The sequence below is a fragment of the Poecilia formosa genome, unplaced genomic scaffold, assembly GCF_000485575.1.
Source record: "Poecilia formosa unplaced genomic scaffold, Poecilia_formosa-5.1.2 Scaffold300, whole genome shotgun sequence".
In the NCBI taxonomy this organism is placed as follows: Eukaryota; Metazoa; Chordata; class Actinopteri; order Cyprinodontiformes; family Poeciliidae; genus Poecilia; species Poecilia formosa.
The window spans coordinates 146,863-170,064 of record NW_006800239.1 but is presented as its reverse complement, the minus strand read 5'-3'; the positions used below and the strand labels follow the sequence as shown (position 1 = coordinate 170,064).

Here is a 23,202-nt window from a genome sequence, read left to right as displayed (position 1 = left end):
CCCAAATTAACCAGTTCCTCCTCTTTCCATACAGAAATCTTGAGGGATTTGTTATTGTGCTTATTGATTTGGGCCTGAAGATGAGGAAAATGTGCAAATTAAACTTATCAAAGTGGCAGCCAAACATTTAAAGTGTGAATGTGACTAATATTTTTTATGCTGCTGTTGGACATCAGAGAAAGTGAATCTCAGTGCTGTCCAACTGTTTAAATCATCTTTATGAACACTATTCAGTCCATAATGGTGGAGATAATGAAATATGTCTGACCGGCTGTGTGTCCGGTGTGTTGCCATGGTGACAGACATAAGAAGGAAAATGCAGGCAGGTCACAACCAACCAGCTGAAAGGCTAATCTAAAAAGGGCTCTTCCATTTTGTCTCATATCAGCACCAAGGGTTTAGGATTAGATTTTTTTCCTATAAAGTAACCTTTCAAAAGGATCCTAAAATGCTCTCAGATGCTATTTTTGTTAAATATGATATCCAGGGAAACATCTGAAGAACTTGTTTCTGCTTCCAGAGAATAAAAATGCCTAAAAATTACAGAAGAAAATCCTGTAGATTTCTCTTTATGTATCTTTCTGCATCTTGTTGTCTTTTTTTCCTATTCGTTGTAGGATGTAGTGCACAGCGCCCCCTGCTGAGCACACAGAGTAGATTATTCTAGTTCCTGTTCTCTATCTGAAGAGTTTCACAAATAATGCCCTCTGAATGTACAGCATCAGTTCCATCAGGTTTGTTCCACCTCAGATGTTTTTTTTTGTATTCAAAATAGTTAACTGCTAAGAACCAAAGTTAAATTATTAAAAAAAAAAAAAAAAAAGGAAACATCTCCACTGGGTGCAGCAGGCTTCTCAGAACTGGGTCATCCCATCCGGCTCGGAGGTCGTGGTCGCCGTGGTTCCTCCTCCGACCAGAAACACGGCCATGCTGGACTTGGACTGGTTGATTCTGGGCACAGCTGCTCCTCCTGCTCTGAGTGGACCAGACGACAGCTGGACCTGACCGCTGCTGAACTCAAACTCCAGGTCCAGATCCCTGTCTGAGGAGACCACCCAGGATGCTGGACGCCACTTCTTCAGGGTGTATGGAGTCTTCACGCGGCGCTTGATTTTCTCACCCGTGGCGCTCAGACTGCCGTGATCCATCACAGAAACATCATCTGAGAAGAAGAGAGCAGGGAATAAGGAAGCAGGAGGAGAAACATGGACTGCTCTTAATAAGTGAAGGTATTATCTTTGGGCCAAAAGAGGAACCATCTAGAGTCAGCATACAGCTTCAGTTACTGCAGCTAGAAACCAGTGAAATCTGGACTGGACCTGAACCTTCAGAGCCACAAAGACTTTTCCAAAGTCGGCCTCCAAAGTCCAAAAGTCTTCCAGAAAACTGCAAAACAGCTGAAACACTGAGTTCCTTTAAATAGAGGCTAAAAACTGCTTTTGACTCATAATAACTGAAACATGAATATATTTGATGTGTATTTGCTTGATGATTTTGATGATGGATAAAAATAATTTATTGTTTGTTTTATAATTAGTTACTGTATAATGTTTTCCTAGTATAAAGCACTTTGAACTACATTCCTACTGAAATGTGCTGTACAAATTAACTTGACTTGTTCCTGCAGATCTGAACCACAAACTCTGAGAAGTGGGTGAGTTGGATATTTTCAGGGTTTTATCTCAGAATGTTCTGCACAGGAAGCATGCTGACCCACCTGATGAGATGCAGGAGGAGGACAGGTCCAGGGAACATGGACGCTCCGGCCTCCTGGTTTTAGTCGGCCTGAGCAACAGACCGGCTGTTTGAGCTTCTGAATGTTGATTCTGCAGCTCTACGGGCTCTGATGCCAGACTTTCTGCAGGAGCAGGATCCAAATCTTTAGTTTCCAGGTTGGAGATGTCCAGAGGTGGAGCTCCTGTAGCTGTAATCTCTACCAGCGACGGGTTCAGAGGAGCTATTGATGCCTCTGAAACTGAGTTCTGTTCCTGTTGGCCTCCTTCTGTTGGAGTTTTAATTTCTTTCTGACACGTTTCAGTATCTGCGGCTTCACTTCTGTCCTCAGGATGAACCGACACCATTTCTAATCCAGAAAGAATAACTGAGCCTGCAGGAGGAGGTTCACTGTTCCTTGTTTCTGGTTTAGGAACACTGACCTCTGCAGGAACATGGAACTCTGAGCCCAGCGGGAGGCGATTGTTGTTGTTGTTGGAGTTGGATCCTCGTCCTCCCGCTCTACTGGATGGACCATGATGATGATGAGGAGGGTCGCTCTCAGCAGGAAGCTGCTCTCTCTTCAGCAGAGGTTCATGTTCATCAGGACTGAAGTTCAGATTCAGGTTCAGTTGGCTGTCCCCGTCTCCTCCTCCTCCTCTTTGTCCTTCATCCCCCTCATCCTCCTGCGGCCCTGCAGGGTTGGTTCTCCCTCCTCCTCTCGTCTTATTGGTCACCAGGACGGGAACGCCGGAGCTGTGGCTGCTGGAGGCACAGAGGACCTCAGTCCCGTTTGCGGCGCTGCCCCTCATGTTGGTAACCGTGGTAACCAGGTGTGCCTCCACAGATGGGATAACTTGGTTCATCTTAGCCACACCTGTCTCCACCTGGAACAAAGAAGATCCAGGCTTACTGGAGGAGAATGAATCACACAGACCTGGACAGGAGGTTCACCTGATGTAGAGCTGCAACTAACAATTATTTGAAATATTTGGGTATATTTATTTTGCAGATCAGCATTTTACTGATTTATGGTGTTAATCATCAGATTTGCAAATTTGATGAGGTTCTCATCAGGATTCCTGCAGAGATTCAGCCCCATCATCTCTCTCTGCTGTCTGGGTACAGATGAACCTGATTGGTCCAATTGATTCTCTCTGACCAATGAGATCACAGGGTGTCATACCTGTCGGTGGGTGGACCTGAGCCTTCCCAGCTTCAGCCGGGACTCGCTGGGTTTGGGGAGCAGATGGAGGCTGGTGGGCCTCTGGGGGATGTTCTGCTGCTTGGGGAGGGGCTGGACGGAGAAGGAGGGTCCTGCTGCTTCCTGATTGGTCGCCTGCAGGACAAACAGGAACAGGTGTTACACAGTTCAGTGTCAATTCCTCAGGTACTGAGAGAAACTGAGAAGTTTTACCTCCACACTGTGATGCAGGTTGGAGGTTTGCGGTGCTGATCCAAACTGCTTCTGAGAATGCTCCATCAGGTTTTCCTGAGAAGTTTCTCTCAGGTTTTTCTGGACCTGCAAACACAGATGTTTACAGATGCTGGCCTTGTGAGGAGGAAGAGGAGAAGATGAAGACTAAATAAACATAAAACCTGTTTAGGGTCCAGTTTGGAGGCCTCCAGGTCTTCCTCTGTGAGCTGCAGACAGACAGGAATACTGGGTGCAGCGCCCCCTGCAGGACAGGAGTTCTAGTAAAGATTTATCTGGATTGAAGTTTTCTAATTTGAGCTTCAGAGATCAGTGAGTTACCGTTTAGCTGAGAGACGCTGCAAAGGACAGAGTCCCTCCTCAGGCTGCTGGAGGTCGACATGCTGCAGTCTGAGGAGGCCGAACGAGCTTGAATCTGTAAGAGGAGAGAGAGAGAGAGAGAGAGAGAGAGAGAGAGAGAGTCAGAACTTCTTTCTTTATCGGTTCATATTTAATGTGTCGTCTGTTGAGCTTCTACCTGTTGCCGCTGCTGGTTGATGCAGTTCCTGTTCTTCTCTCCGACTTCTGCTGCACTCATGGCCGTCCTGACAACCGACGCTGAGTGTCCGTCTCCCTGGAGATTTTTAACCACGCCCACTTGGAGATCCTCGATGTAGCAGGAGGCGGAGCCAACCTGAGGCGTCCAGCGGCTGTGAGTCAGATTCCTGAGGAATAGAAAGCAGAAACTCAAGATTGTTTCACGAGTTTATTGCTGTGGTGGGATTGGAGTTATAAATCTGTTTGTTAGAGAAGAAAAAATTTGATGTGATATGAATATGAACAAAAACTAGCTACTGTTGTGTATATCATGTTAAGAGAAAGGTTTGACTTTAGTTTCAGAATGTGAAAGCAATATGTGGGTATAAATCAGTACACAAGGGGTTCCTGAACCCCATCCTGAAAAGCTTCCATGCTACAACCTATCAATGCCTCCCTGATCCAACACACCTGAATCAAATGAATGGATCGTCACCAGCAGTGGGAACAAGAAACCAGGGGAAGACAAGTTTTTCTGCACAATTTGCAGAGCCAGGTATTGTGACGTTAATAGCAGGGACAAATCCATGTTAGCAAGGTTAATATGTTGATATTCTGACTTCTGTCAGGGTATAGAAACTATGAACCACGTTATCTTGAATTGTTGTAAATACTCAGATGGAAGAAAACATCTGCTGGTTCAAACAGCAACTCCAGTACCAAGCATTGTCTGTTTGAAGAGCTTATTGGACTGGAGATCCAGTTAATGGAGATGCAAAAACTTGATGTCCTGTTGGTAATGGAAGATTCAGAAACTCATAGGATCTCATGCCTATAGGTGTTGGTGATACACCTTTCCACAGAAGAAGAAGAATGACTGAATAGTGATTTCTAGGGAGAGCTAAATATCTTCCTGTTCCTGTATCTCCTCTGTTCCAGGTGTGACCTCGGTCTCTACCTGTGGTTGTGCAGTGCCGTATGGGGGCTCAGGAGGATGAGGTCAGCCAGGCGTTCCTCAGCACACTGAGCCGTGAGTCGAGCCTCGGCGTCCTGGTCCCAGCAGTCCTCCATGGTCTCCTTCAGAGCCCGCAGAGCCTACAAACACATAAAACTGAGTCGGTGACAAACAGCAGCTGCAGGCCCTGAACAACCAGACAGTTCTAACACTCTATCAGGTTTCTGATCTGTTTTAGTCATTTTAAATCAGATGTGATGATGGGCTTTTCAATCCTGAATCCATTCTGTAAGGCAGTGATTTTAATTTATTTAACTGATTTTAATTTTGGGCCACGTCAATATCTTGAATGTCCTCAAAGGGCAGGTAACGGCAAAATGTACGGATAAAACGACCTGTTAAGTTATTAAAGTATTATAGCTTCCTCTGTGTTTGATGAGTACTTCATAAAATGTAATATTTAATATCTTTTCACATTGCAGTTAGATAATATGCAAAAAACTGATTTGATTTAAGTGATTAAACAATATCTACATATTGTTTATTTTGAACTAATATTTTTGTGGCCTTTTAGAGTCTTGAGGGCCACAACACTCCAGAGGGCCACATGTCGTTGGCTGGATTTTGGCCTACAGGCCTTCAGTTTGATGAATAAACTGTAAGAGAATGGAAAGAGAGACAGAGTTTGGGATACTGACCAGGCTGTTCTCCTTCCAGGCTTCTGGGAATCTGGGTCTGTGTTTCTCTCGGACCACCAGGATCTGCATGTCCTCGAAGCTCGGATGATTCCCGACTTCCACCTGGAACGCCAGCTGGTACTCTGGAACGGCTTCCCCTGAACACACACCGACCCGTCAGTGAGGCGGTCTGAGCGCCTGGTGGTCGGACAGAGCAGGTGGGGTCAGGATTTACCTGGGAACAGGTCGCAGCACCTCCTGAAGCTCTCCCAGTACAGCAGACCCAGGGCGTACACGTCCACCTGCTTCAGAGCCGACTCACAGTCTCTGAGGTTCAGCGCTCCTCCCAGAACCTCCGGGGACATGTACCGGACCGTCCCCACCTGCAAACGCAGCCCATTAGCTCCGCCCACTCATCTGATTACAGCTTAATCACCTGTCAGGAAAAACCATCGGTCCAGACCTCAGATATGGCCATGGTTTCATCTTCTCCGGGCCGACAGGTTCTGGTTCCAGTCAGCTTCATTGACAAGCCAAAGTCGGCGAGGACACAGGACAGATCGGATCGGACCAGAACGTTCCTGCTGGTCAGGTCTCTGTGGGCCACGGGGGGCTTGTACTGGTCTGAGTGGGAGCAGACACAACAGGTGAGTTCAGGTCCGAGGATAAAATGATTTATTTTCTAGTGCAAAACTTTTCTAATAAAATCCCCCAGGACAGATGAGAAAATTATTTAATCTTTAATTTAGCAAAAAAAATATACAAAATATTCTGTTAGTTTTAGAGAATCTTGTTTCATACAGCAAGCTGAAAAGAACCTTCTGCAAGTTAAGGGCTATCCTTTCTTATCCTGACCTAAAAGCAGTTTTTGCTTTTATAGACAACCAGATAAAAACTGATATGATGTAAAAAGCTGGACTCAAAAGGCAGGTCAGCATCTGCATGAGCTTAGTGCAATCTGCTTTGTGAATCTAGAGTAGAAATACACCAAACAGAGAGCAAAGCAGATGGAGGAGATGGTGCTACTCTGCGAAATCTCCCTCCTGCATGCTGTGTGTGAGAATGAATCTTTTTGACGCCGAGCGCCGTTTCATCCAAACCGTCAGAAACATTCTCACACTGACTGATGTCTGTCTTCATCACTATGAAAACACAGATTGTTTTTCTTCTGACTCCCACACAAACCATCCTGCTATCCCTGATGCTCCTCACAGAGATGCATCCGCCAGAGAAAATAGTTCCCAAACCGTCTGTCAGCTTAGTGGAAGCTTTAAAGTGAATCACTGACGCGTTCCTCTATAACTGCCTGTGATAACAGCTTCTTACCTCCTCTGTAGAGCTCAGTGTGCAGGAAGGCGAGTCCTCTGGTGATGCCGTGGGCCATCCTGCAGCAGGTCAGCCAGTCCACCGTGTGCACAGACAGGTACTGAGACAGACAGCCCTGAAACAGATCCACACGTTACAGACGTTACAGGAGACCTTCATTTAGTTTGAGCCTGAAATTCAATTAACACAGTTTATCTGTAGCTTCCAGGTCTTCAAACTGACTAAAACAGACTGAATAGTCTCTTTCCAACATTTTTCTAATTATAAAAATTATTCTCTTTCAGTCTCATATTTTAAAATAACACGTTTCTTTTGGGTCAGTTCTATGTCAATAAGTCAGGATTTCTCTGGTTGTTTCCAAACAAAAACCTTGAAACCTTGTGCCAAACATATTAACTTAAAGGTTGAAGCAAAATGTCTCATTAGGAAACAGATTACAGATTTAATGTCAAATATTGGAGGCAAACAGTCATGTAACTTATGGACTGTTATGGACTGGCGTTTTAAGGCATCAAAGAAAAGTTTTAAAATCTGAAGTCTAGAGTTGTCCAGGATTTATAAGAACCTGATCACTGGTTAACTTTCTACCAGCAGAACTCCAGTATTACTGGGCAGATCGGATCAATGTGAGGAAAGGAAAAACTGCCAACTGTCTCTGAACTGAGGCAAAGATTTTTTTTTTTTACTGGATTTGTTCCCAGAAAACAGTTTTCTTTTCTCCCTACATGAAAGACCTGCATATTTTTACCAATTACAGTGTCTTTTTTATTATTTTAGTGTTATTTTTAGAAAAATAAATGTCAGAACTCAGCTGGCTCTTGCTGTGCTGTTCAGTACTATTTAAGAACAGTTTAAGGCGTTCGGTTATCCATTTGTGAAAACTATAATTGTTTTTAGTTCAGCTTTAAGCAGTGAGATGAATAACAGATAAACCATAATGAACATTATTTAGTTGAAAGAAAAATCAGGTGCAGGAACCACTCTGAGATTTGTGTAAGACCAAAAATGAATCAGTAGCTGCTGCTACATTTGTAGGAAGACAAGAAGGTTAAAGCTGTTTATTAAGGACTAAATATTTGTATTACTCCAGGAGGATGTAGACTGATCCCCTCTGTTTTAAGTGTTTATGGTTTAATTTCCAGCAGAATTTTTTTTTTTTTTTCCAGATTTCAACAGAGAGTTTGTGTTATGAGCTCATATATTAAAAAAAAACATGTAAATGTTCCTGTGTTTGTTTTTTACAGTCTGGGTTACAGTCTGTGAGCAGAGTTGTTAATGAACGCCTGCCAGCTGTAGAGGAATGCAGAAAAACACCACAGACACGTCACACCGCCTCACAAAGAGCTGCCATCCTGTTTATTTCCACTCTCCATGTTCTGTTAGTGTTTATGAACAAACTTACTGATAACAGTCTGAGACGGATTTAATCATGTTGTGGGGCTCAGCCCTCCTAAAGTTACAAACCATAAGGAAAGATTTGCAAATATGGGTTAAAAAAAATAACATAGTTCAGCCTCTGTAAAGTAATAAAGACACCTGCTTCTGCTTTTAAGTGATTAACATGAATAAAGTTTATTCATGTTAATCTGTATTCATGTTACAGTTAAGTAGGTTCAGTTTGATGATTTAAACTATTTTTTTAAAGTTTGTTTTTATTCACTCTCACATAACATATTATGTGATTTGTGATATTCCCGGTGAAACTGGTTTTTATATAGATTTGTTTTTAAAACTGTTTCCAAGCTGGTTTAGGTCAGGTTTTTGCTTCTAGTCCTAGAAATATGACTTTTAATCAACTGCCCTTACAATCACATAAAGACAAGTATGTGTGTGAGTGTGTGTGTGGCTGGCGGCTCCAGGCAGGAAACAGACAAGACGGCACCATTTCCCTGCACAAAGACTGGAGGAATGGTGGACCACAGACATATTTCCATGGGTGGGAATAGAATGTCCGAACCACAGCACCCCTACAGGCTGCAGTGGTTATTGCATGTCAATAGGATTGATTTATTTATTGATTTATTTAGGATTTATAGGATACAAAGTGTAAAAGATATAAGATCAGAGCAGTAATGGTTAACATCAAACCTTCCACTATTTTCAAACAGGAAATTATGCCAGCAGGACACAGGAATTTCTCTGGTTCCAATCTATAGAGTCAATTTAAAAACTCCAAAAATAACCAGGATTTTGTTAGTTTATCCGGTTTTAATTATAAATTTTTATGCATTTTAGGATGAAAATCTCCCATTTCATCAATAAAATCTGGTTGAATTCTGTGGAGATTGAACATATTTTTTTGATGTAAATATGAGAATTTCATTTAAATCTAAAATGTAAACTTTCTGCTATAACTCTTTTTAATAATCCCCCATATTATGTTTGCTTTTTCAGATTTTCCTGATATTTGTTTAGTTTTTTCCAGTTGTTTGTAACTTACATGTGGGTAGTACTCCATGAGGATCAGGAACTCTGGTCGCCCGTCGCCTGTCGTCTTCTCGTCGGCGGCCAGGTAGCGGGCGATGTTGTCGTGCTGCTGCAGCAGAGGCAGGCGGTAGATGGAGCGCTCGTTGGAGAAGTTTGGGCGGTTAGCAGAGCTGAAAACTTTAACAGCAACGCATCGCTCATTCAGAGAGCCACGATACACCACTCCGTAACGGCCTCGACCAATCAGCTGTCAGAGAGGAAGAGGATCATTTAAAATATATATATTTTCTCCAATGCTGATAAGGAGTTAATCTTTGATCACTATCTGCACATATCATATTTTCTACATGGAAAACATATTGTGTTCTTAAAAAAACTATTTAGCTCACAATAACTGAAAATCAAAATACCTCCAGCAGTTTCAAGTTGTCCAGGTCCACAGCTGAGTCAGAGTTTGCTGCTTCCATTGCATTCACAGCAGACAGACCGTGTTTATGCTTCCCTGGATCCACACAACAGAGGATCAATTATCTGTTATTATTCATCATATGTATCTTCTAATTGTGTCTCTGTATATGCTAACATTTTCAAGACCTATTTGGGGATTTATTTCAGGAATCATAGGGAAACATTCTAGAACTTGATATTATGAACCCTGAAATATTTTTTCTTCCCTGTTTAGATTCTTGATATGTTTTTCTAAGTAGTAATACACGGGATATTTTTTCCTCCTTGGTGCTTCTGCTTCTTAATAAGCTTTGCTTTTTATAACAAAAGCATTTTTTTAAATCGAACACAGCAGTATCTGTAATCTGTGATCTCTACACATTGTTTTCTTTTTCCTGTTTATTATAAAGATGTTTCAGTGTGTTTACTTTTCATCAACCGGTATCCAAGGAACAGCGCCATGATGAGAAGTGCTGCTATAGCCACAGTTGCCAGGGCAACAAGAGTCGTCTCCTTCGCTGTCATCTGACGATCTGTGGAAAGGTGTTCATGTAAGTTCATATAACACATGTTTGTCTGACATCTGTCACTTCCTGTGAAGTTTAGAAGATCCCGAATAAACCAGTGGTCAGAAAACATAAATATGAACAACAGTCTGTGTTTTCAGAGCTGGAGGTAAAATCCATCCAAGATGAGCAGAAGTTAGAAAAATATATTTTTTTTAATTTAGGGGTTTAAAACTTCATTTTCAAAGGTTCAAATGTGATTCAAACACAGACAAGGTCAAAAATTTGGACAGCTAATAAGCAAACCCTTTTCAATAATTTGTTTCCAACTTACAAAAAAAAGTAAATAAAAATGAAATAAATATTTGTTTTTTTGTGTTTGCAACTGTGAAACTAAGTCACTCCAATATTTGACAGCTAAAGCACAAAGAGCCCTCTAATGTTCTAGGATTTCTTACTTCAACTGAAAGTGTTATCTTAAACTTGATAAATTCACTGTTTTTCATGCTTCAACAAATAAACAGCCTCTTTCTACCCACAAGAATTTAAAGAGCAAATTTGTCACTGATATATTAAAGTAGATGCCTTTTAGAACCGGGTCAGAAAAGGATTTTTACAGAAGAACATTCCACCAGACATTTATTCAAACAAATGCAGTAAAATGTTTCTTTTTAGATCTGAACCTGTTTCAGTCAGTAGTGATGAACACTTGTCTGGTTGGATCTCACCTGTGGGACTGAGGTTCAGGTCATCCCTCCTCATCGACCTCAGGCTGGGCATGTCAGCAGTGGGCGGAGCTTCGGTATAATTACTGTTGCAGAGGTCATGGCTGCAGCAGCAGAAATGGTAGCTGGCTTTCTGCATCTGAGATGGAGCCATAGTCACCAGGACGCAGCGGTCACCATAACACTCCTGGTGGTGGCCCACATACATCCAACAACCTGGAGGGAAACAGTTTATTCAGCTGGACTGTTAAAAATGGCTGACCTGTTCTCTTTCTATCAATGTTGAGAGTTTCAGTGGCTGCAGAGTCTCAGTTTTACTGGAGGCCGTGAGCAGATCTGCTGCTGAGTAAAGGTTAAACAAATGCAGAGTAACAAAACGATTCCAAAAAAGATAAACTCTGACATTAAAGTTTCATGTTTTATACCAGATAAAGTCCAGTAGGAGAAGTGGGTCTTTAATAAAACAGTTCTGACAACAGGAGCTGGTAAATGATGGATTACCTCTGCACTACCGTTCAGATCCTGAAACAGCTGCAACAGCATCTACGGTGCTATGCAAAACTTTTTAACTACAGTTTATGAAACCGTGATAATAAGCTTAAGTGATATAAATTTTATGTGAGGTCAACACAAAGATCTGAAGAATTGTGAAATGAAACATCATTGATGCATACCTTAAAATATTTATGTTTGGAAATAATAGCATAAGAAGTGATATGCGTATTTCTGTTCATACTCCTTAATGTTAGATGAAACTAAGTGCAACAAACTGTCTTCACAGATCACCATGGCAACAGACATCCACAGGCAAGACCACTCTTTGTTGGTGGGACAGATATTAGTCATGCACATAGCAAATCTGGCCTTTATCAAAGATGAAAGGCAATACTGAAAGAAAATTATGAGAAGCTCAGTTTGTAAATTGGCAAGCCATTAGGAGAAACCAAATATGTGGAAGAATATCTTCTGGTCAGATGGGACGACTGTTTTACTTTTTGTTTGACAGGCAAAATGCCACATTTCCCTAAACCCATCGCCTCTGTCCTGTATTTAGAAAGAGGCTGAATGGAGGCTGTAAAAGAGACGGGGTGGAGGATTATTTCTAGCAGGACAACCCAACAGATGCTCCACTCAGTCTGACTGAGCTTGATTTGCTAAATTTAATTAATAAATGTCTGTTTCTAGATGTGCCAATCTGGTTGGGATCGACCTCAAAAGGATTATAGCAATAATTTCAGTGAAACTGTCTTGGTATACTTTTTTCAGAATTTAGTTGAGACCCATATGTTCCTTTCTCTTCAGTGTAATTCAATTATTTATGGAACTCAAGTAAAATTTTTAATCCAGTTAATTTCAGGGTTTTTAATAATATTTTAATCGAAAACTATTAGCAACATTTTGTATTCAAAAACCATCTTTGCTGCTAAAGTGTTGAATAAGAAGACAAGTCAGCTCAGCAATAAAGATATTTATTATTTTTAATCGGGTGTTAAGGATATTCACTCATCAGAGTGATGCTATTATACCCATACTCAATAGAAGCAGCTTTGTTGCTCATCATTGTTGTTTTCGGATGTTGTTTGCGTGTCAGAATAGAACAAATACAAAGGTTCTGGCTGCCAACGATGTATGTTAAAATAAATGCAATTAACTTCATTAAAAATGTTTATGCATTAAAATCTATGTAACTAATTAATTGAAATGAATGCGTTAAACTCCTGGGATTTATTTGTTTCGGTCATGCACAATCCAAATAAAATACTTTTGATGTTTGTGGTTGTAACAAAGCAAAATGTTTCAGGGATATTAATATATTTGCTCTACAATTCCACAAAAACTGAGTGGAATGACCTGGAAGTTCCTAAACGCCAGCAGAGATTTCAAGCTGAAATGAAACAGTCGTTCTCTTATTATCTCCTTTGTTTCCTCCACAGGAACACTGGAGCTTCCTGAATGAGAGGAAATCAGATTACTCCATCCCATAATTCCTTTCAATGTGAGTAAACCTGAGGTCAAGACTCTGAGCAGCAGCTACAAAGACCGTTGAGGTTTGATAGCTTTTTCTTTACTGTCCAGTTAATTTCCACCACTTCTAATAAAGTTATATTGTACATGATATTTATTTTTGTGATAATAATAACAAACTCTACTCCTGATATGAATAGAGGAGTTTAATCACATTAGGATCATACAGTAGTTGGATCGTCTGTAGCTTCAGAGCAGCAGATAATTGAGAGTTAGAGGCTTTATCTCCCGATAAAATTAACCCCTAACTTTTTTAAACTGAGAGCAAGGAGACGTACATATACATATATAAATATGTCTAAACTGCAAGATTAAAATCAGACAAATAACAAGAAAATAATTTTCTTCCTCTTCTTTTCACTTTGTGACTTTAAAGGTTTGGATTTTATAAACTGCTTCCGTCGACGACACACAGATACATCAGAAAACACTAAACAAGATGCTTCAAATCATAAAAACTCAGAGGAACAACTGACTGTCAGATAATCTAATACTCAGAGGAAATGGGAGTTACTTAAATTGTTTGTTTGTTTCCCAAACTCTATTTTGTCTGAAAGACAACAACCTTCTGGGCCAACCAGAACACAGTTTGGGCCAGACCTTCTGGTTCAAACTCTGAATGGAAAAGCGTTCCTGAACGTTCCTGACCTTGGTTCAGCAGCTGCATCTCTCCGTCTGCGCGTCTTTCCCACAATCCATAGCAGCGGGAGCCGCGACTGCAGCGTATCGTGCCGTTCTCCTGAACCTCTCCTCGTAGCTCATTGGTGGAAACAGGCTCCGCCCCCTTCAGGCTGCTGGCAAAAGCGCAGATTCTCTCCTCTTGGTCCTCCAACTGCAAACCTGCAAGCAGAGGACGATGCCAGTCAGCCATAAGATGATAACCGTTAAAAACAGCTAAGGCTAGCTGTTGCTGGACTTTAGGCTGATCCATGGTTTCCAGATAAAGAAGATAATGCTAGTTGTCATACAAAGGTGTTAGAGAACACAGTGCATCGTAGATGGTTGCATATGGCTCTTAAAACCAGTCACAGTAACCATTCTCACCACTGTTCCCAACTTAACACACTAACAATGGAAGAATTAACACTGGTGTGCCAAATCACTTAACTTGGAAGCAGTGAGTTATAGCAATTTATGCAGATGTGGCTTTAAGAAGCACCACATACTTAACACATGTGCTCTCTCATAAAAAATGTAAAACTTTCTGATGGCAGTGTGCTGTTTCATCAGGATTATCCATCCTACTTACCACAACATAAATTAGAAGCACAAGAACAAATTTGAGATGTTTGACCTTCATATTCTACCAACTTCAAACCAATCAAGAAGAACCTGCAGCTAACTTAATTACAGATATAACAACACATCTCCAGGATGCTAGTGAGTCATAAGTTGAGGGGTGATAGTCTAACAAACTATTAGTCCATAATGTTATGATCAATATCTATTGAAAGTTATATTTAAGAATCAGTAAGGAAGCCTCCAGGTAAACTGTTTTCATTCTGAAGTTGCTATTGTAAGATGATGCAATTATGCAATTAAGTTTATTAATGCGGTTACAGACAGGGTCAGTTATTTACTAATGCTGATCTATGGCTAAGAAATCGTGCTGTGGCTCTAAAAGGAGTTGTTTTGTTTCTTCTTTGGTGGTTTTTGTCAGGGCTGAAAACTGTTGTAGTTCTATTGGATGAAGGTTATATAAAAAGTCTGGAGAGCCATGCTCTTGTTTTTTGTTGTGCTGCTCTTTCTTCACTCACAATCTCCTACTTTGTGGCAACACATGTATTTACCCCACATAGCAGTGTTACAATATTAAGGACCAACAGGAACTTTGACGAACGCCAAACACTCTGAGGTCTCAGCGACTATAAACACTGACAGCATCGGAGTTTGAAGAGCGAGAGGAACATCGGAGGCCTGAGGCTGCTATGGTTACGTTACATCAACATTGTTAATCTGATGATCCAACAACACGTCTCACTGGACACTTTATACGGCGCAACAATTTATATGGAGCAACAATTCCTACAGAGAACCACTTTAACAGAAACTGTCAACTTCACAACCTACTTCTCTGTTCCTGAAGTAGTTCCATCAACAAAACCGTGATAAAGTTTTACAACTGTCAGCAAAGTAAACTTGCAAGACAAACAAGAGCAGCAGAATGAGAAGGCTGGGAGAGCAGTGCAGACTTGCAAAGAAATCTTGTTACTAGATGAGTTTATTACAGCAAAATTATATAACTGAATGTTAGAAGCACCTTAGAGAACAATGTGTTGTGTTTTACTGCCATTATATGGCTAAAACTACAAACTACAACAAACTAAGTTGGGTTCAGTTGAGGTTCCTGGAGGAACATAATCAGGTGTGTGTGAATCAGCTCTCAGCAGTTCATAGCTAGCAGAGTCTCAGTGTTTAGTCTGCTGGCAGTCACAATGAGCCGAGGGTGGAGGGATCTTATCAGCACCATCTGCTCAACAACAGTACCGGTCCAGACCGCCCGTCTCCTGATTCCTGATTCCTGACGTCTCTCTGAACGTCAGGAATCAGGAACAGACAGGAAGTGAGGCGAAGCATGTTCATCAGGAGCTGCAGGAACTGAACAAACACTTCAGGAATGTGAAGGAAAAAACGCTCCTGCAGCCTCAGACGCCAAACATCAGAGTCTGTTACAGAGACTGATGTTGAAGTTTGTTACAAAATCAACATGTCAGTGAAGAAAAACAGCAAAAATCTCACAGGGTCACAAGTCAGGGCCTGATAGAAACTCATCATCTGATCTGTTTTTACAGGTTTTTATTCACCAAGAATCAACAAAATCAGTTTAAAGAGATGAACTGCAGACATTATCATTATCTAAACTGAAACTCGGATCTCAGTTGAACAAACAACAGAAATCAGAAAATTTTAAGAAAGTTATTTTTTAGTAATTCCTTTAATTCTCTGGACATTAGAACAGAGAATTAGGGTCAGAAGAAAAAAAAACTTTTTTAAGAATAAAGTCATAATATTGTGACTGAAAAAAGACAATGAAGTAGTAATTTTGTGAGAACTTCCACACAAAAATTTAAAAATTAAATGAGAAATGTTGATCATCTTGTGATGTTTGGTATCAGTTTTACAAAGAAGGAAATACTTCAACTGTTAACACATCTGCGTCAAATTATCAGTACCAAGACTTTGAAATGGTTGTGTAAACGACTGTCTATTTAAAAACAGAACAAATTTGTCAGATCCTAATTATTTTATCAAAACTTTTTTTCCTCATTAAAACCATCATGAAATTTTACCACTTTGATTCTGGTTATATGGCGCCTTTATTCTGACAATGTTATGACTTTATTCTTGTCATTTTAAAAATATAGATCTTAGTCTGGATGTGGGGTTAATAGAGCTGTTAGCAGCTGATACAGACTAAACAGTCATGTCAGATCTATAAATGCTGCATGCAGTGACTTCAGCTCCCTGTTGTTCTGTCTGCTCATGATGAGGAAGATGATGATGTTGTGCTTCATACTGACCTCTGATCTCAGCCAGCAGCAGAATAAACACACACACTGTCAGCGCTGAGGCAGCCATGTTGGATCGCTGCAGAAACTGAGCCCACATCACTGATCCTGGATCAGTTTAATCAAGAGGAACCAACAGGATGTTCTCATCTCTGCTGACTCTGAAAAACAAGCATTTACTTTATGTACAGACAGAAACACACTGCTGACAGAACATCATTTCATTATTTCTACCTTTAAATTTCTTCTCTTCACATCATGTTGAACAGAAAAAAGATTTAAATTCTTTGTATTTAGATTTAAATGGAAAGTAGCTGTCCGAGAAATTACTCATGTAGGAGTCATACTTCATAACATTACTCAAAGTAAAATGTACAAAATAGTAAAAACAATTCTAAAACTACATTTTTCCAAAAAGTTAATCAAGTAAATGTTATAATTCAAGTTACTAAAGGTCTAGTTTTAAAAGACAACTGAACACATTTATTCAAAAGCCTTTACATGTACTTTTCTTTAAATATATTTCTATTTTTACTCATTTAGTTTCATACACTTCCTTAATCCTTGATTTTAAGATCTACCTTTGTTTTCACTTAATATTTCTTTTTAACCAAACAGATTGTAATGTGACCCATAAATAAAAAAGAAATCTGAAAAATATACAAACAGAAATATAATCTTCTGTTTATCCACGGTATTATCGCTGATTGTTCTTGAAAGTGGCTCTTCTGCTGTATTAAATCACAACAAATGCATACCGTGTTTATTGAAAATACAGTTTTTATTCTTTCTATTTGGCTCTTTAGGCCCCAGGTCACCACATGAGGCTAATTATTGATCATCATTCATTCAGGCTTTGATTTACAGCTGATTTTCACTGATCTCACTTAAAACCCACCAGATTTTTCCATTATACACACACACATACATTTACACACATTTATGACCTCACCCCGTGTGTTCAGGACACACGTGTGTTTCCGGTCAGATGAAGGATGCTCTGATCACCTGACCAGTGCGTCTGCAGGTAGAGCAGATGAAAGGGAGTGGCCCGCACGCGCACACAGAGACACACAGACACGCGCAGAAAGGTTAAACCACCAGAATCGGTTCGTACCGGTGAGGAAGACTCCGTTCAGTCTGCAGAAGGAGATGAAGCCGCCTGTCTGTCTGTCTTTATTCTGGCCTGGCTCAGCTCGGCTCAGTTCAGAATAGCTTGCAGGGGTTCGGTTCGGTTCGGGTTGGTCCGGTATCTCGTTTGCGGCCTTGATCCGGGTCCAGCAGCTGGTTTCTGGGGCAGGACCAGAAACTGCGCAGGGATGAAGCTGCGCTCCGTTTCTCTGCGGCTGAATCACTCCGTCAAGCTGAAGAAATCACTTCCGGAAGACTTTATCAAAAATAAAAGCATCATAGTTACCCCAAAGACACGTGTTTTAAGATAGTATTTTATTATATGTTCATTATTTTTTGACATAAACACATCAATATTTTTTCAGAATTTTATTCTACTATAAAACTAGAACAACAAAATACTGAAGGTGTTGAAGCACAGTAATTTTCTTAGTGTAAAACGACAACAAAAACTTGGAAATCTTGGAAGAAACTTTCACTGAAAGCTATTAAATATTATTGAAAACAGTTACAATCTTTTTCTTAATTAGTAATCATTTTAAGTATAATCATCCCACTGCACAACATCAGGGTGTTGCTTTATTATTTAGTGATGAAAAAAATAAAATTTTCTGTTTTGAAACCACACAAAAAACAAAACAAAAAATCCCATCTTAAATAGCACTAGCTGTTTTAGATCACTGTTACTATACTTATAACTTGAATAAAACATACTTAAAACAACAAAAAATGCTTCCTTGTGTTGGGATCCTGGGATGTTTTGAGGTTTATGCTTGTTAGTCTCTTCCTGTCATCAGTCTTGTTTCTGTTTTATTTTATCTTATTCTAATTATGTTTATTCTTTGTCTCTAATTATCCCTTGTTATTCTACTTTATATTTTGTGGATCTAGTTATTCATTAGTTCATTCATTTCCTAGTCCCTCACGTTCTCACTCTGTCTCTCTCTCTTTCATCAGTTTGCCTCCTGCTCTCTCCTCTCACACCTGCAACTCATTAGCAATCAGCCCACGTCTTTTGTTCCAGCGGTAATCCTCACAGTATTTAAACCCTTCTGCTCACACTCCTTGCTGATTCCTCCTGTTGCCTACTCACTGTTGTTGTTTTGGTTCTGGCTCCATCAGTTTCTTGTGATTTTGTAAGTTTTTGTTCTTACATTCCCCCCTCCCCCCATTAAATCTACAAGATCAACTTTATGGCTCAACCTGCTGCATTTGGGTCCACCAACAAACACACATTGTGACATGTTATAACAGGTCTCGGGTTACTTTAAATTTTAACCTTGACATAAAAATAATGCAGTAACAGCATCTCAGGTTTTAGACCAAATGAAAGAGAAAGATATTAAAATGACTCCCAGTATACAATAAACATTTAAATAAAGTAAAATAAAATTAAAAACTGAAACTTGAACAATCATCCATTCTGCTACCAACTATTTCACAGTTTTTAATAAGACAGAGCTTCGTGTTATCAAGTTACAATTATTTTCTACATGTCTTGTTTTTCATGTATTTTATCGTGGCATTTTTAACATTTTTATATTTACAAGTAGCTAAAGCTAAATTAATTATCCTACTTGGACAAGTTGGACCAACTAGTTGGATATCAAAAAGTAAGGTAAAGAATGAAATTTGGTAATGAGCTTTATTGTGAAAGGATTAAGAATTTCCTTCCTATGATGTGATGACCATGTCAGCAGCAGAAACACGTCTCCTAATATTACAGCCTGTTAATCAGACTCCTGCAGCTCAGACGTTGAAGCAGGTCGCTGGTCGATCGTTACACAGACATGAGGAAGTAGAAACTTCATGGCTGTCTGAATCTCGTTGATATAGTTTGTGGAACATTTCATGTAAATGAAAGCAAAAAGCTGTGCAATGCCATCTGCTCCAAGGGTTTCAGGTCTGGTTGTGTGACTATTTTCTGCTGTGGTAACATAACACCTTCTATTCACCTTCCATTAGATAGTAAATCAATGAATGAAATACAAAAAACACAGAAGTGGTCACTTTATTGGCAGTGGTGGGAAGTAACGAAGTACAAGTACTTCGTTACTGTACTTAAGTACAGTTTTCGTCTATCTGTACTTTACTTAAGTAGATTTAATAATGGATACTTTCTACTTTTACTCCACTACATTTTACAGTAAGTATCTGTACTTTCTACTTCACTACATTTCTACAAAACTGTCGCGTTACTCGTTACATCCACGTCGCATTGCTCTTTTGTCCGTTAAAATGTGAAGTTCAGGGTCTTAAGGTGGCGCCGTAAAATCCAAGCAATCACGTGACTTAGTGTCTGTTGTCATCCATCGCCTCCACCTTTACTCGCACGCGGAGCTCCAGCTTAAAGAAAGGTAAGATCTGTGGACGTGATGCTAGCAAAAGCTAGCTGTTCTGAGACACATGTTGCATCTGCGATACAACGCTGTCACCAAAGTCTGCATTGATATGACATTCAGGAACGATCCGATTCTTCTGGACCGATCTTTACTGATTAAATTTATTTCACCTCTAAGTATTTAATATCTAGGTGTTTTATGGGAATGTGGATCTTTCAGATCAATTTGTGAAGCAATTTTGTAAGGTAAAACTTAATTTTTTTGTGTCATGTAGTGCAGGGTGCTGGTCTTGACTTGGTCTTGGGTTCAGTGGTCTTGACTACAACTCTGCTACTGGCTCCTTGGTTCCATGTCCTCCCCCACCCACCTTCTTTCCATCCCCTTTCTGTTGGATTTCTTTAAAAATAAAAGCCATTAGTGGCAAAAAAGTGAAGTTCATGCTATGTTAGGACAGGAGACAAGATGTTTCCATCCCTGAAATTATGATGCATAGAATCACATATCTAAGTCTAAACTATGTTACAGAGTGTAAACACAACAAAAACATGCTTTACCTGTGACATTGTTCATTAAAATGGCACATTTCTGACGTATTAAAATTAAATTCTATCGGTTCACTTAATGATATTGTATTAGCGATTCACCAAATACTTTTACTTTTAATACTTAAGTATTTTTAAAAGCCAGTACTTTTTTACTTTTACTTAAGTACAAATGTTAATGTGGTACTTTTACTTTTACTTGAGTAAATTTTTGTCTGTGCATTTGTACTTTTACTTAAGTAAGTAAAAGTACTTTCTCCACCACTGTTTATTGGTTACACTTCGACAATGTTGGACTATGTGTGTTTCTGCCAACAGAATTTAATAAATCTTTCATGATGTACTCAGATTCTGGTCCAGAAAATGTGTTGGCTCATTGCTGTAAAATGTTCACCAGGGAGGGTCAGGTCACCTATTTTAGTAGTGTTTTTTCGCAATTTTAGTATTTTGTGAATGTGTATGAGTCTTTGGTAGTGTGAGAAACAAAACATAGTTTTTGTCCTAAATGACCCCTCATACAAATAACACTGATGATCTCTCTTGGTAAATAACATGGACAAGAGTTCAATGCCTTGACTGCAGAGACGACACTTCACAGTAACATGTCCTGGATGACACCATCTGTTGTTGACAAACACTGCTAATCCACCTCCCTTTCTTTTCCTGCTGCTCTTTAAATCTGTCTGCTCATAAAGTTAGGAAGCCTGGCAGAGACATTGGAGTCAGGACATTATCCTGCAGCCAGGTCTCCATAAAACATGTTATACTGCATTTCTTATTAGGCCCCAGCAGCAAAGGCTACAACTTGCTCATTATTATTATTATTATTATTATTATTATTATTATTATTTATTTATTTATTTTTTTCTATTCCACCTGAAATCGCAAATTTGGGAGCCTAAACGTATTCAAAAACTCACCAAACTTTCCTCATAATTGTTCCCCATTGGACATTTAACAATTTTAAAGGAATCGCAAGTGGGCGTGGCCAAACTGCTCTACAGTGCCTCCTTACCTGAAATAGGACAAACCATAGGTCGTTGAGATCTGAAGTTCGGTACACAGGTACATGCCCTCCAAATCAAGAAAAAAAGTTCCTTGGAGGTATGCCTTAAGATGTACAGGGAGGTGGCCATTTTGGGTCAAAGGACAAATGTAACCAATTTTTCATGTTTGCACACCTCAGACTTTAACAACCTCCTACACATTGGACTAAACCAACGGTGTGGGGGAACCCAAAAAGTCATTAATGGCAGATTTATTTTAGTTTTTTGTTTCTTTTGCCTTTTCATATTGCTTTAAACCAGTACCAACTATAACCTTACAAGACCCTCAGTATTCCCCAATTTAGTGCAGTATGGTGAGAAGTTATAAAATTAGTCTTTATTCTCATCCAACTTCACTTGTATTTAAAACCCAAATGAAAAACTCAGAGCCTGGCTCTAATACTCCATCATAAGCAAGTAAATGTAGCTCACAGAAAATGGCCAGGAAATAGACGTGACCTTTTTATTGTTAATGCAAAATGTCATGCACTTTTTATCTCTTCTCAACTGACAAGCTGGAATATAAGCAATATTTCTGCAAATGTTCCCACAATTAAGTGTTAAGAACTATATACCTTGTAAAAAACTAAACTGAAGAAGCTGACAAGTAACCAGTGCTTATAGCTGTAAAAAGTTTTACTATATTAGGTCTAAAAATGCAAGTCCCAGTGAATCATTTGCACTTTTTTCTTTTTCAAACTGAGTAGTCTTGATTAAATGTTAGTGATTCACTCCATGAACTGATTTTGGAAATTATTTTGAGGCTTAGAACAATAAAACAGTGGTTTTGATAATAAGGTAATATAATACTGGAGCCAGTGGTTTGTACAATAAATTATTAAATATGAACAGATTTTCAATAGTATTTCAATTCTTGGGAGGGAAGGGCACTGAGTGGGTGAAGGGAACACAAAAAAAATTATGATCCCTGCGGAGTCATGACAGAAAATAATTGAGAAACACTGGTATAAAGGAACATGTACAAATGCAATTTGGAGCTCTCTGCTTCTGATAACTTTCAGAGTTCAGGGCCTTTGAAATAAAACACTTATAGACAAAGATTGATCTTTATTATGTCAGTGATTCTTGAGAATAGGGACAAAATGGGTTTTAATTTTCCCATATTTTTTTTATTATTTCTCAACCTTATGTATGCAAATATGACAAATAATGTTTAGAAAATATGAAGATTCTAAGGTACAGGCTCCCAGTTGCGAATTTAAAAAAAAAAAAATACATTTTTAATCGACCTGACCCAGAACTTTGTCATCACCATTTGACAAAAATAAATCTAAAATGATTTTTAAAATACCCCATTAGTGATATTTTTACTCAATTTACAGACAAATGCTTCTCAAGAAATAAAAGAAATATTATTTAAAACAAAAAACAAGAAAAAGTCCATCTGATGGAGTTGACAGTGCATGACGGAGTTGACACAGAACTGAAGGTGGTGACAAACTAGTGAGTAAAATGAAAAACTTGGTGCATGTGAAGTAATGCAATTCATGTAAAATACATTAAAATGAATTAGTTGCAAAATTAAGTGAGATTTGACAACATTTCCCTGAAAGAGTCAGAAAAACTCTGATGGAGTTGACAGTGCATGACGGAGTTGACACAGAACTGAAGGTGGTGACAAACTAGTGAGTAAAATGAAAAACTTGGTGCATGTGAAGTAATGCAATTCATGTAAAATACATTAAAATGAATTAGTTGCAAAACTAAGTGAGATTTGACAACAATTTCCCTGAAAGAGTCAGAAAAACTCTGATGGAGTTGACAGTGCATGACGGAGTTGACACAGAACTGAAGGTGGTGACAAACTAGTGAGTAAAATGAAAAACTTGGTGCATGTGAAGTAATGCAATTCATGTAAA

The 23,202-nt window shown here is 39.4% G+C and overlaps 1 protein-coding gene across 1 annotated transcript; it reads right to left on the bottom strand.

Annotated features, from left to right (window-relative positions):
- Nucleotides 1-162: 162 nt before the first annotated feature.
- On the bottom strand, nt 163-17,638 carry LOC103152078 (bone morphogenetic protein receptor type-2-like). The gene is made up of 19 exons (XM_007572410.2): nt 17,379-17,638; nt 16,274-16,422; nt 13,401-13,592; nt 10,731-10,943; nt 9,925-10,029; nt 9,460-9,551; nt 9,063-9,296; nt 6,623-6,737; nt 5,760-5,920; nt 5,532-5,679; nt 5,318-5,454; nt 4,623-4,759; nt 3,666-3,852; nt 3,470-3,563; nt 3,313-3,392; nt 3,131-3,235; nt 2,900-3,052; nt 1,718-2,600; nt 163-1,162 (listed from the first exon to the last, which is right to left on the bottom strand). The coding sequence occupies exons 2-19, from the start codon at nt 16,359-16,361 to the stop codon at nt 855-857; spliced, it is 3,432 nt and encodes a 1,143-aa protein (XP_007572472.1). The 5' UTR covers nt 16,362-16,422; nt 17,379-17,638; the 3' UTR covers nt 163-854.
- Nucleotides 17,639-23,202: the final 5,564 nt, after the last annotated feature.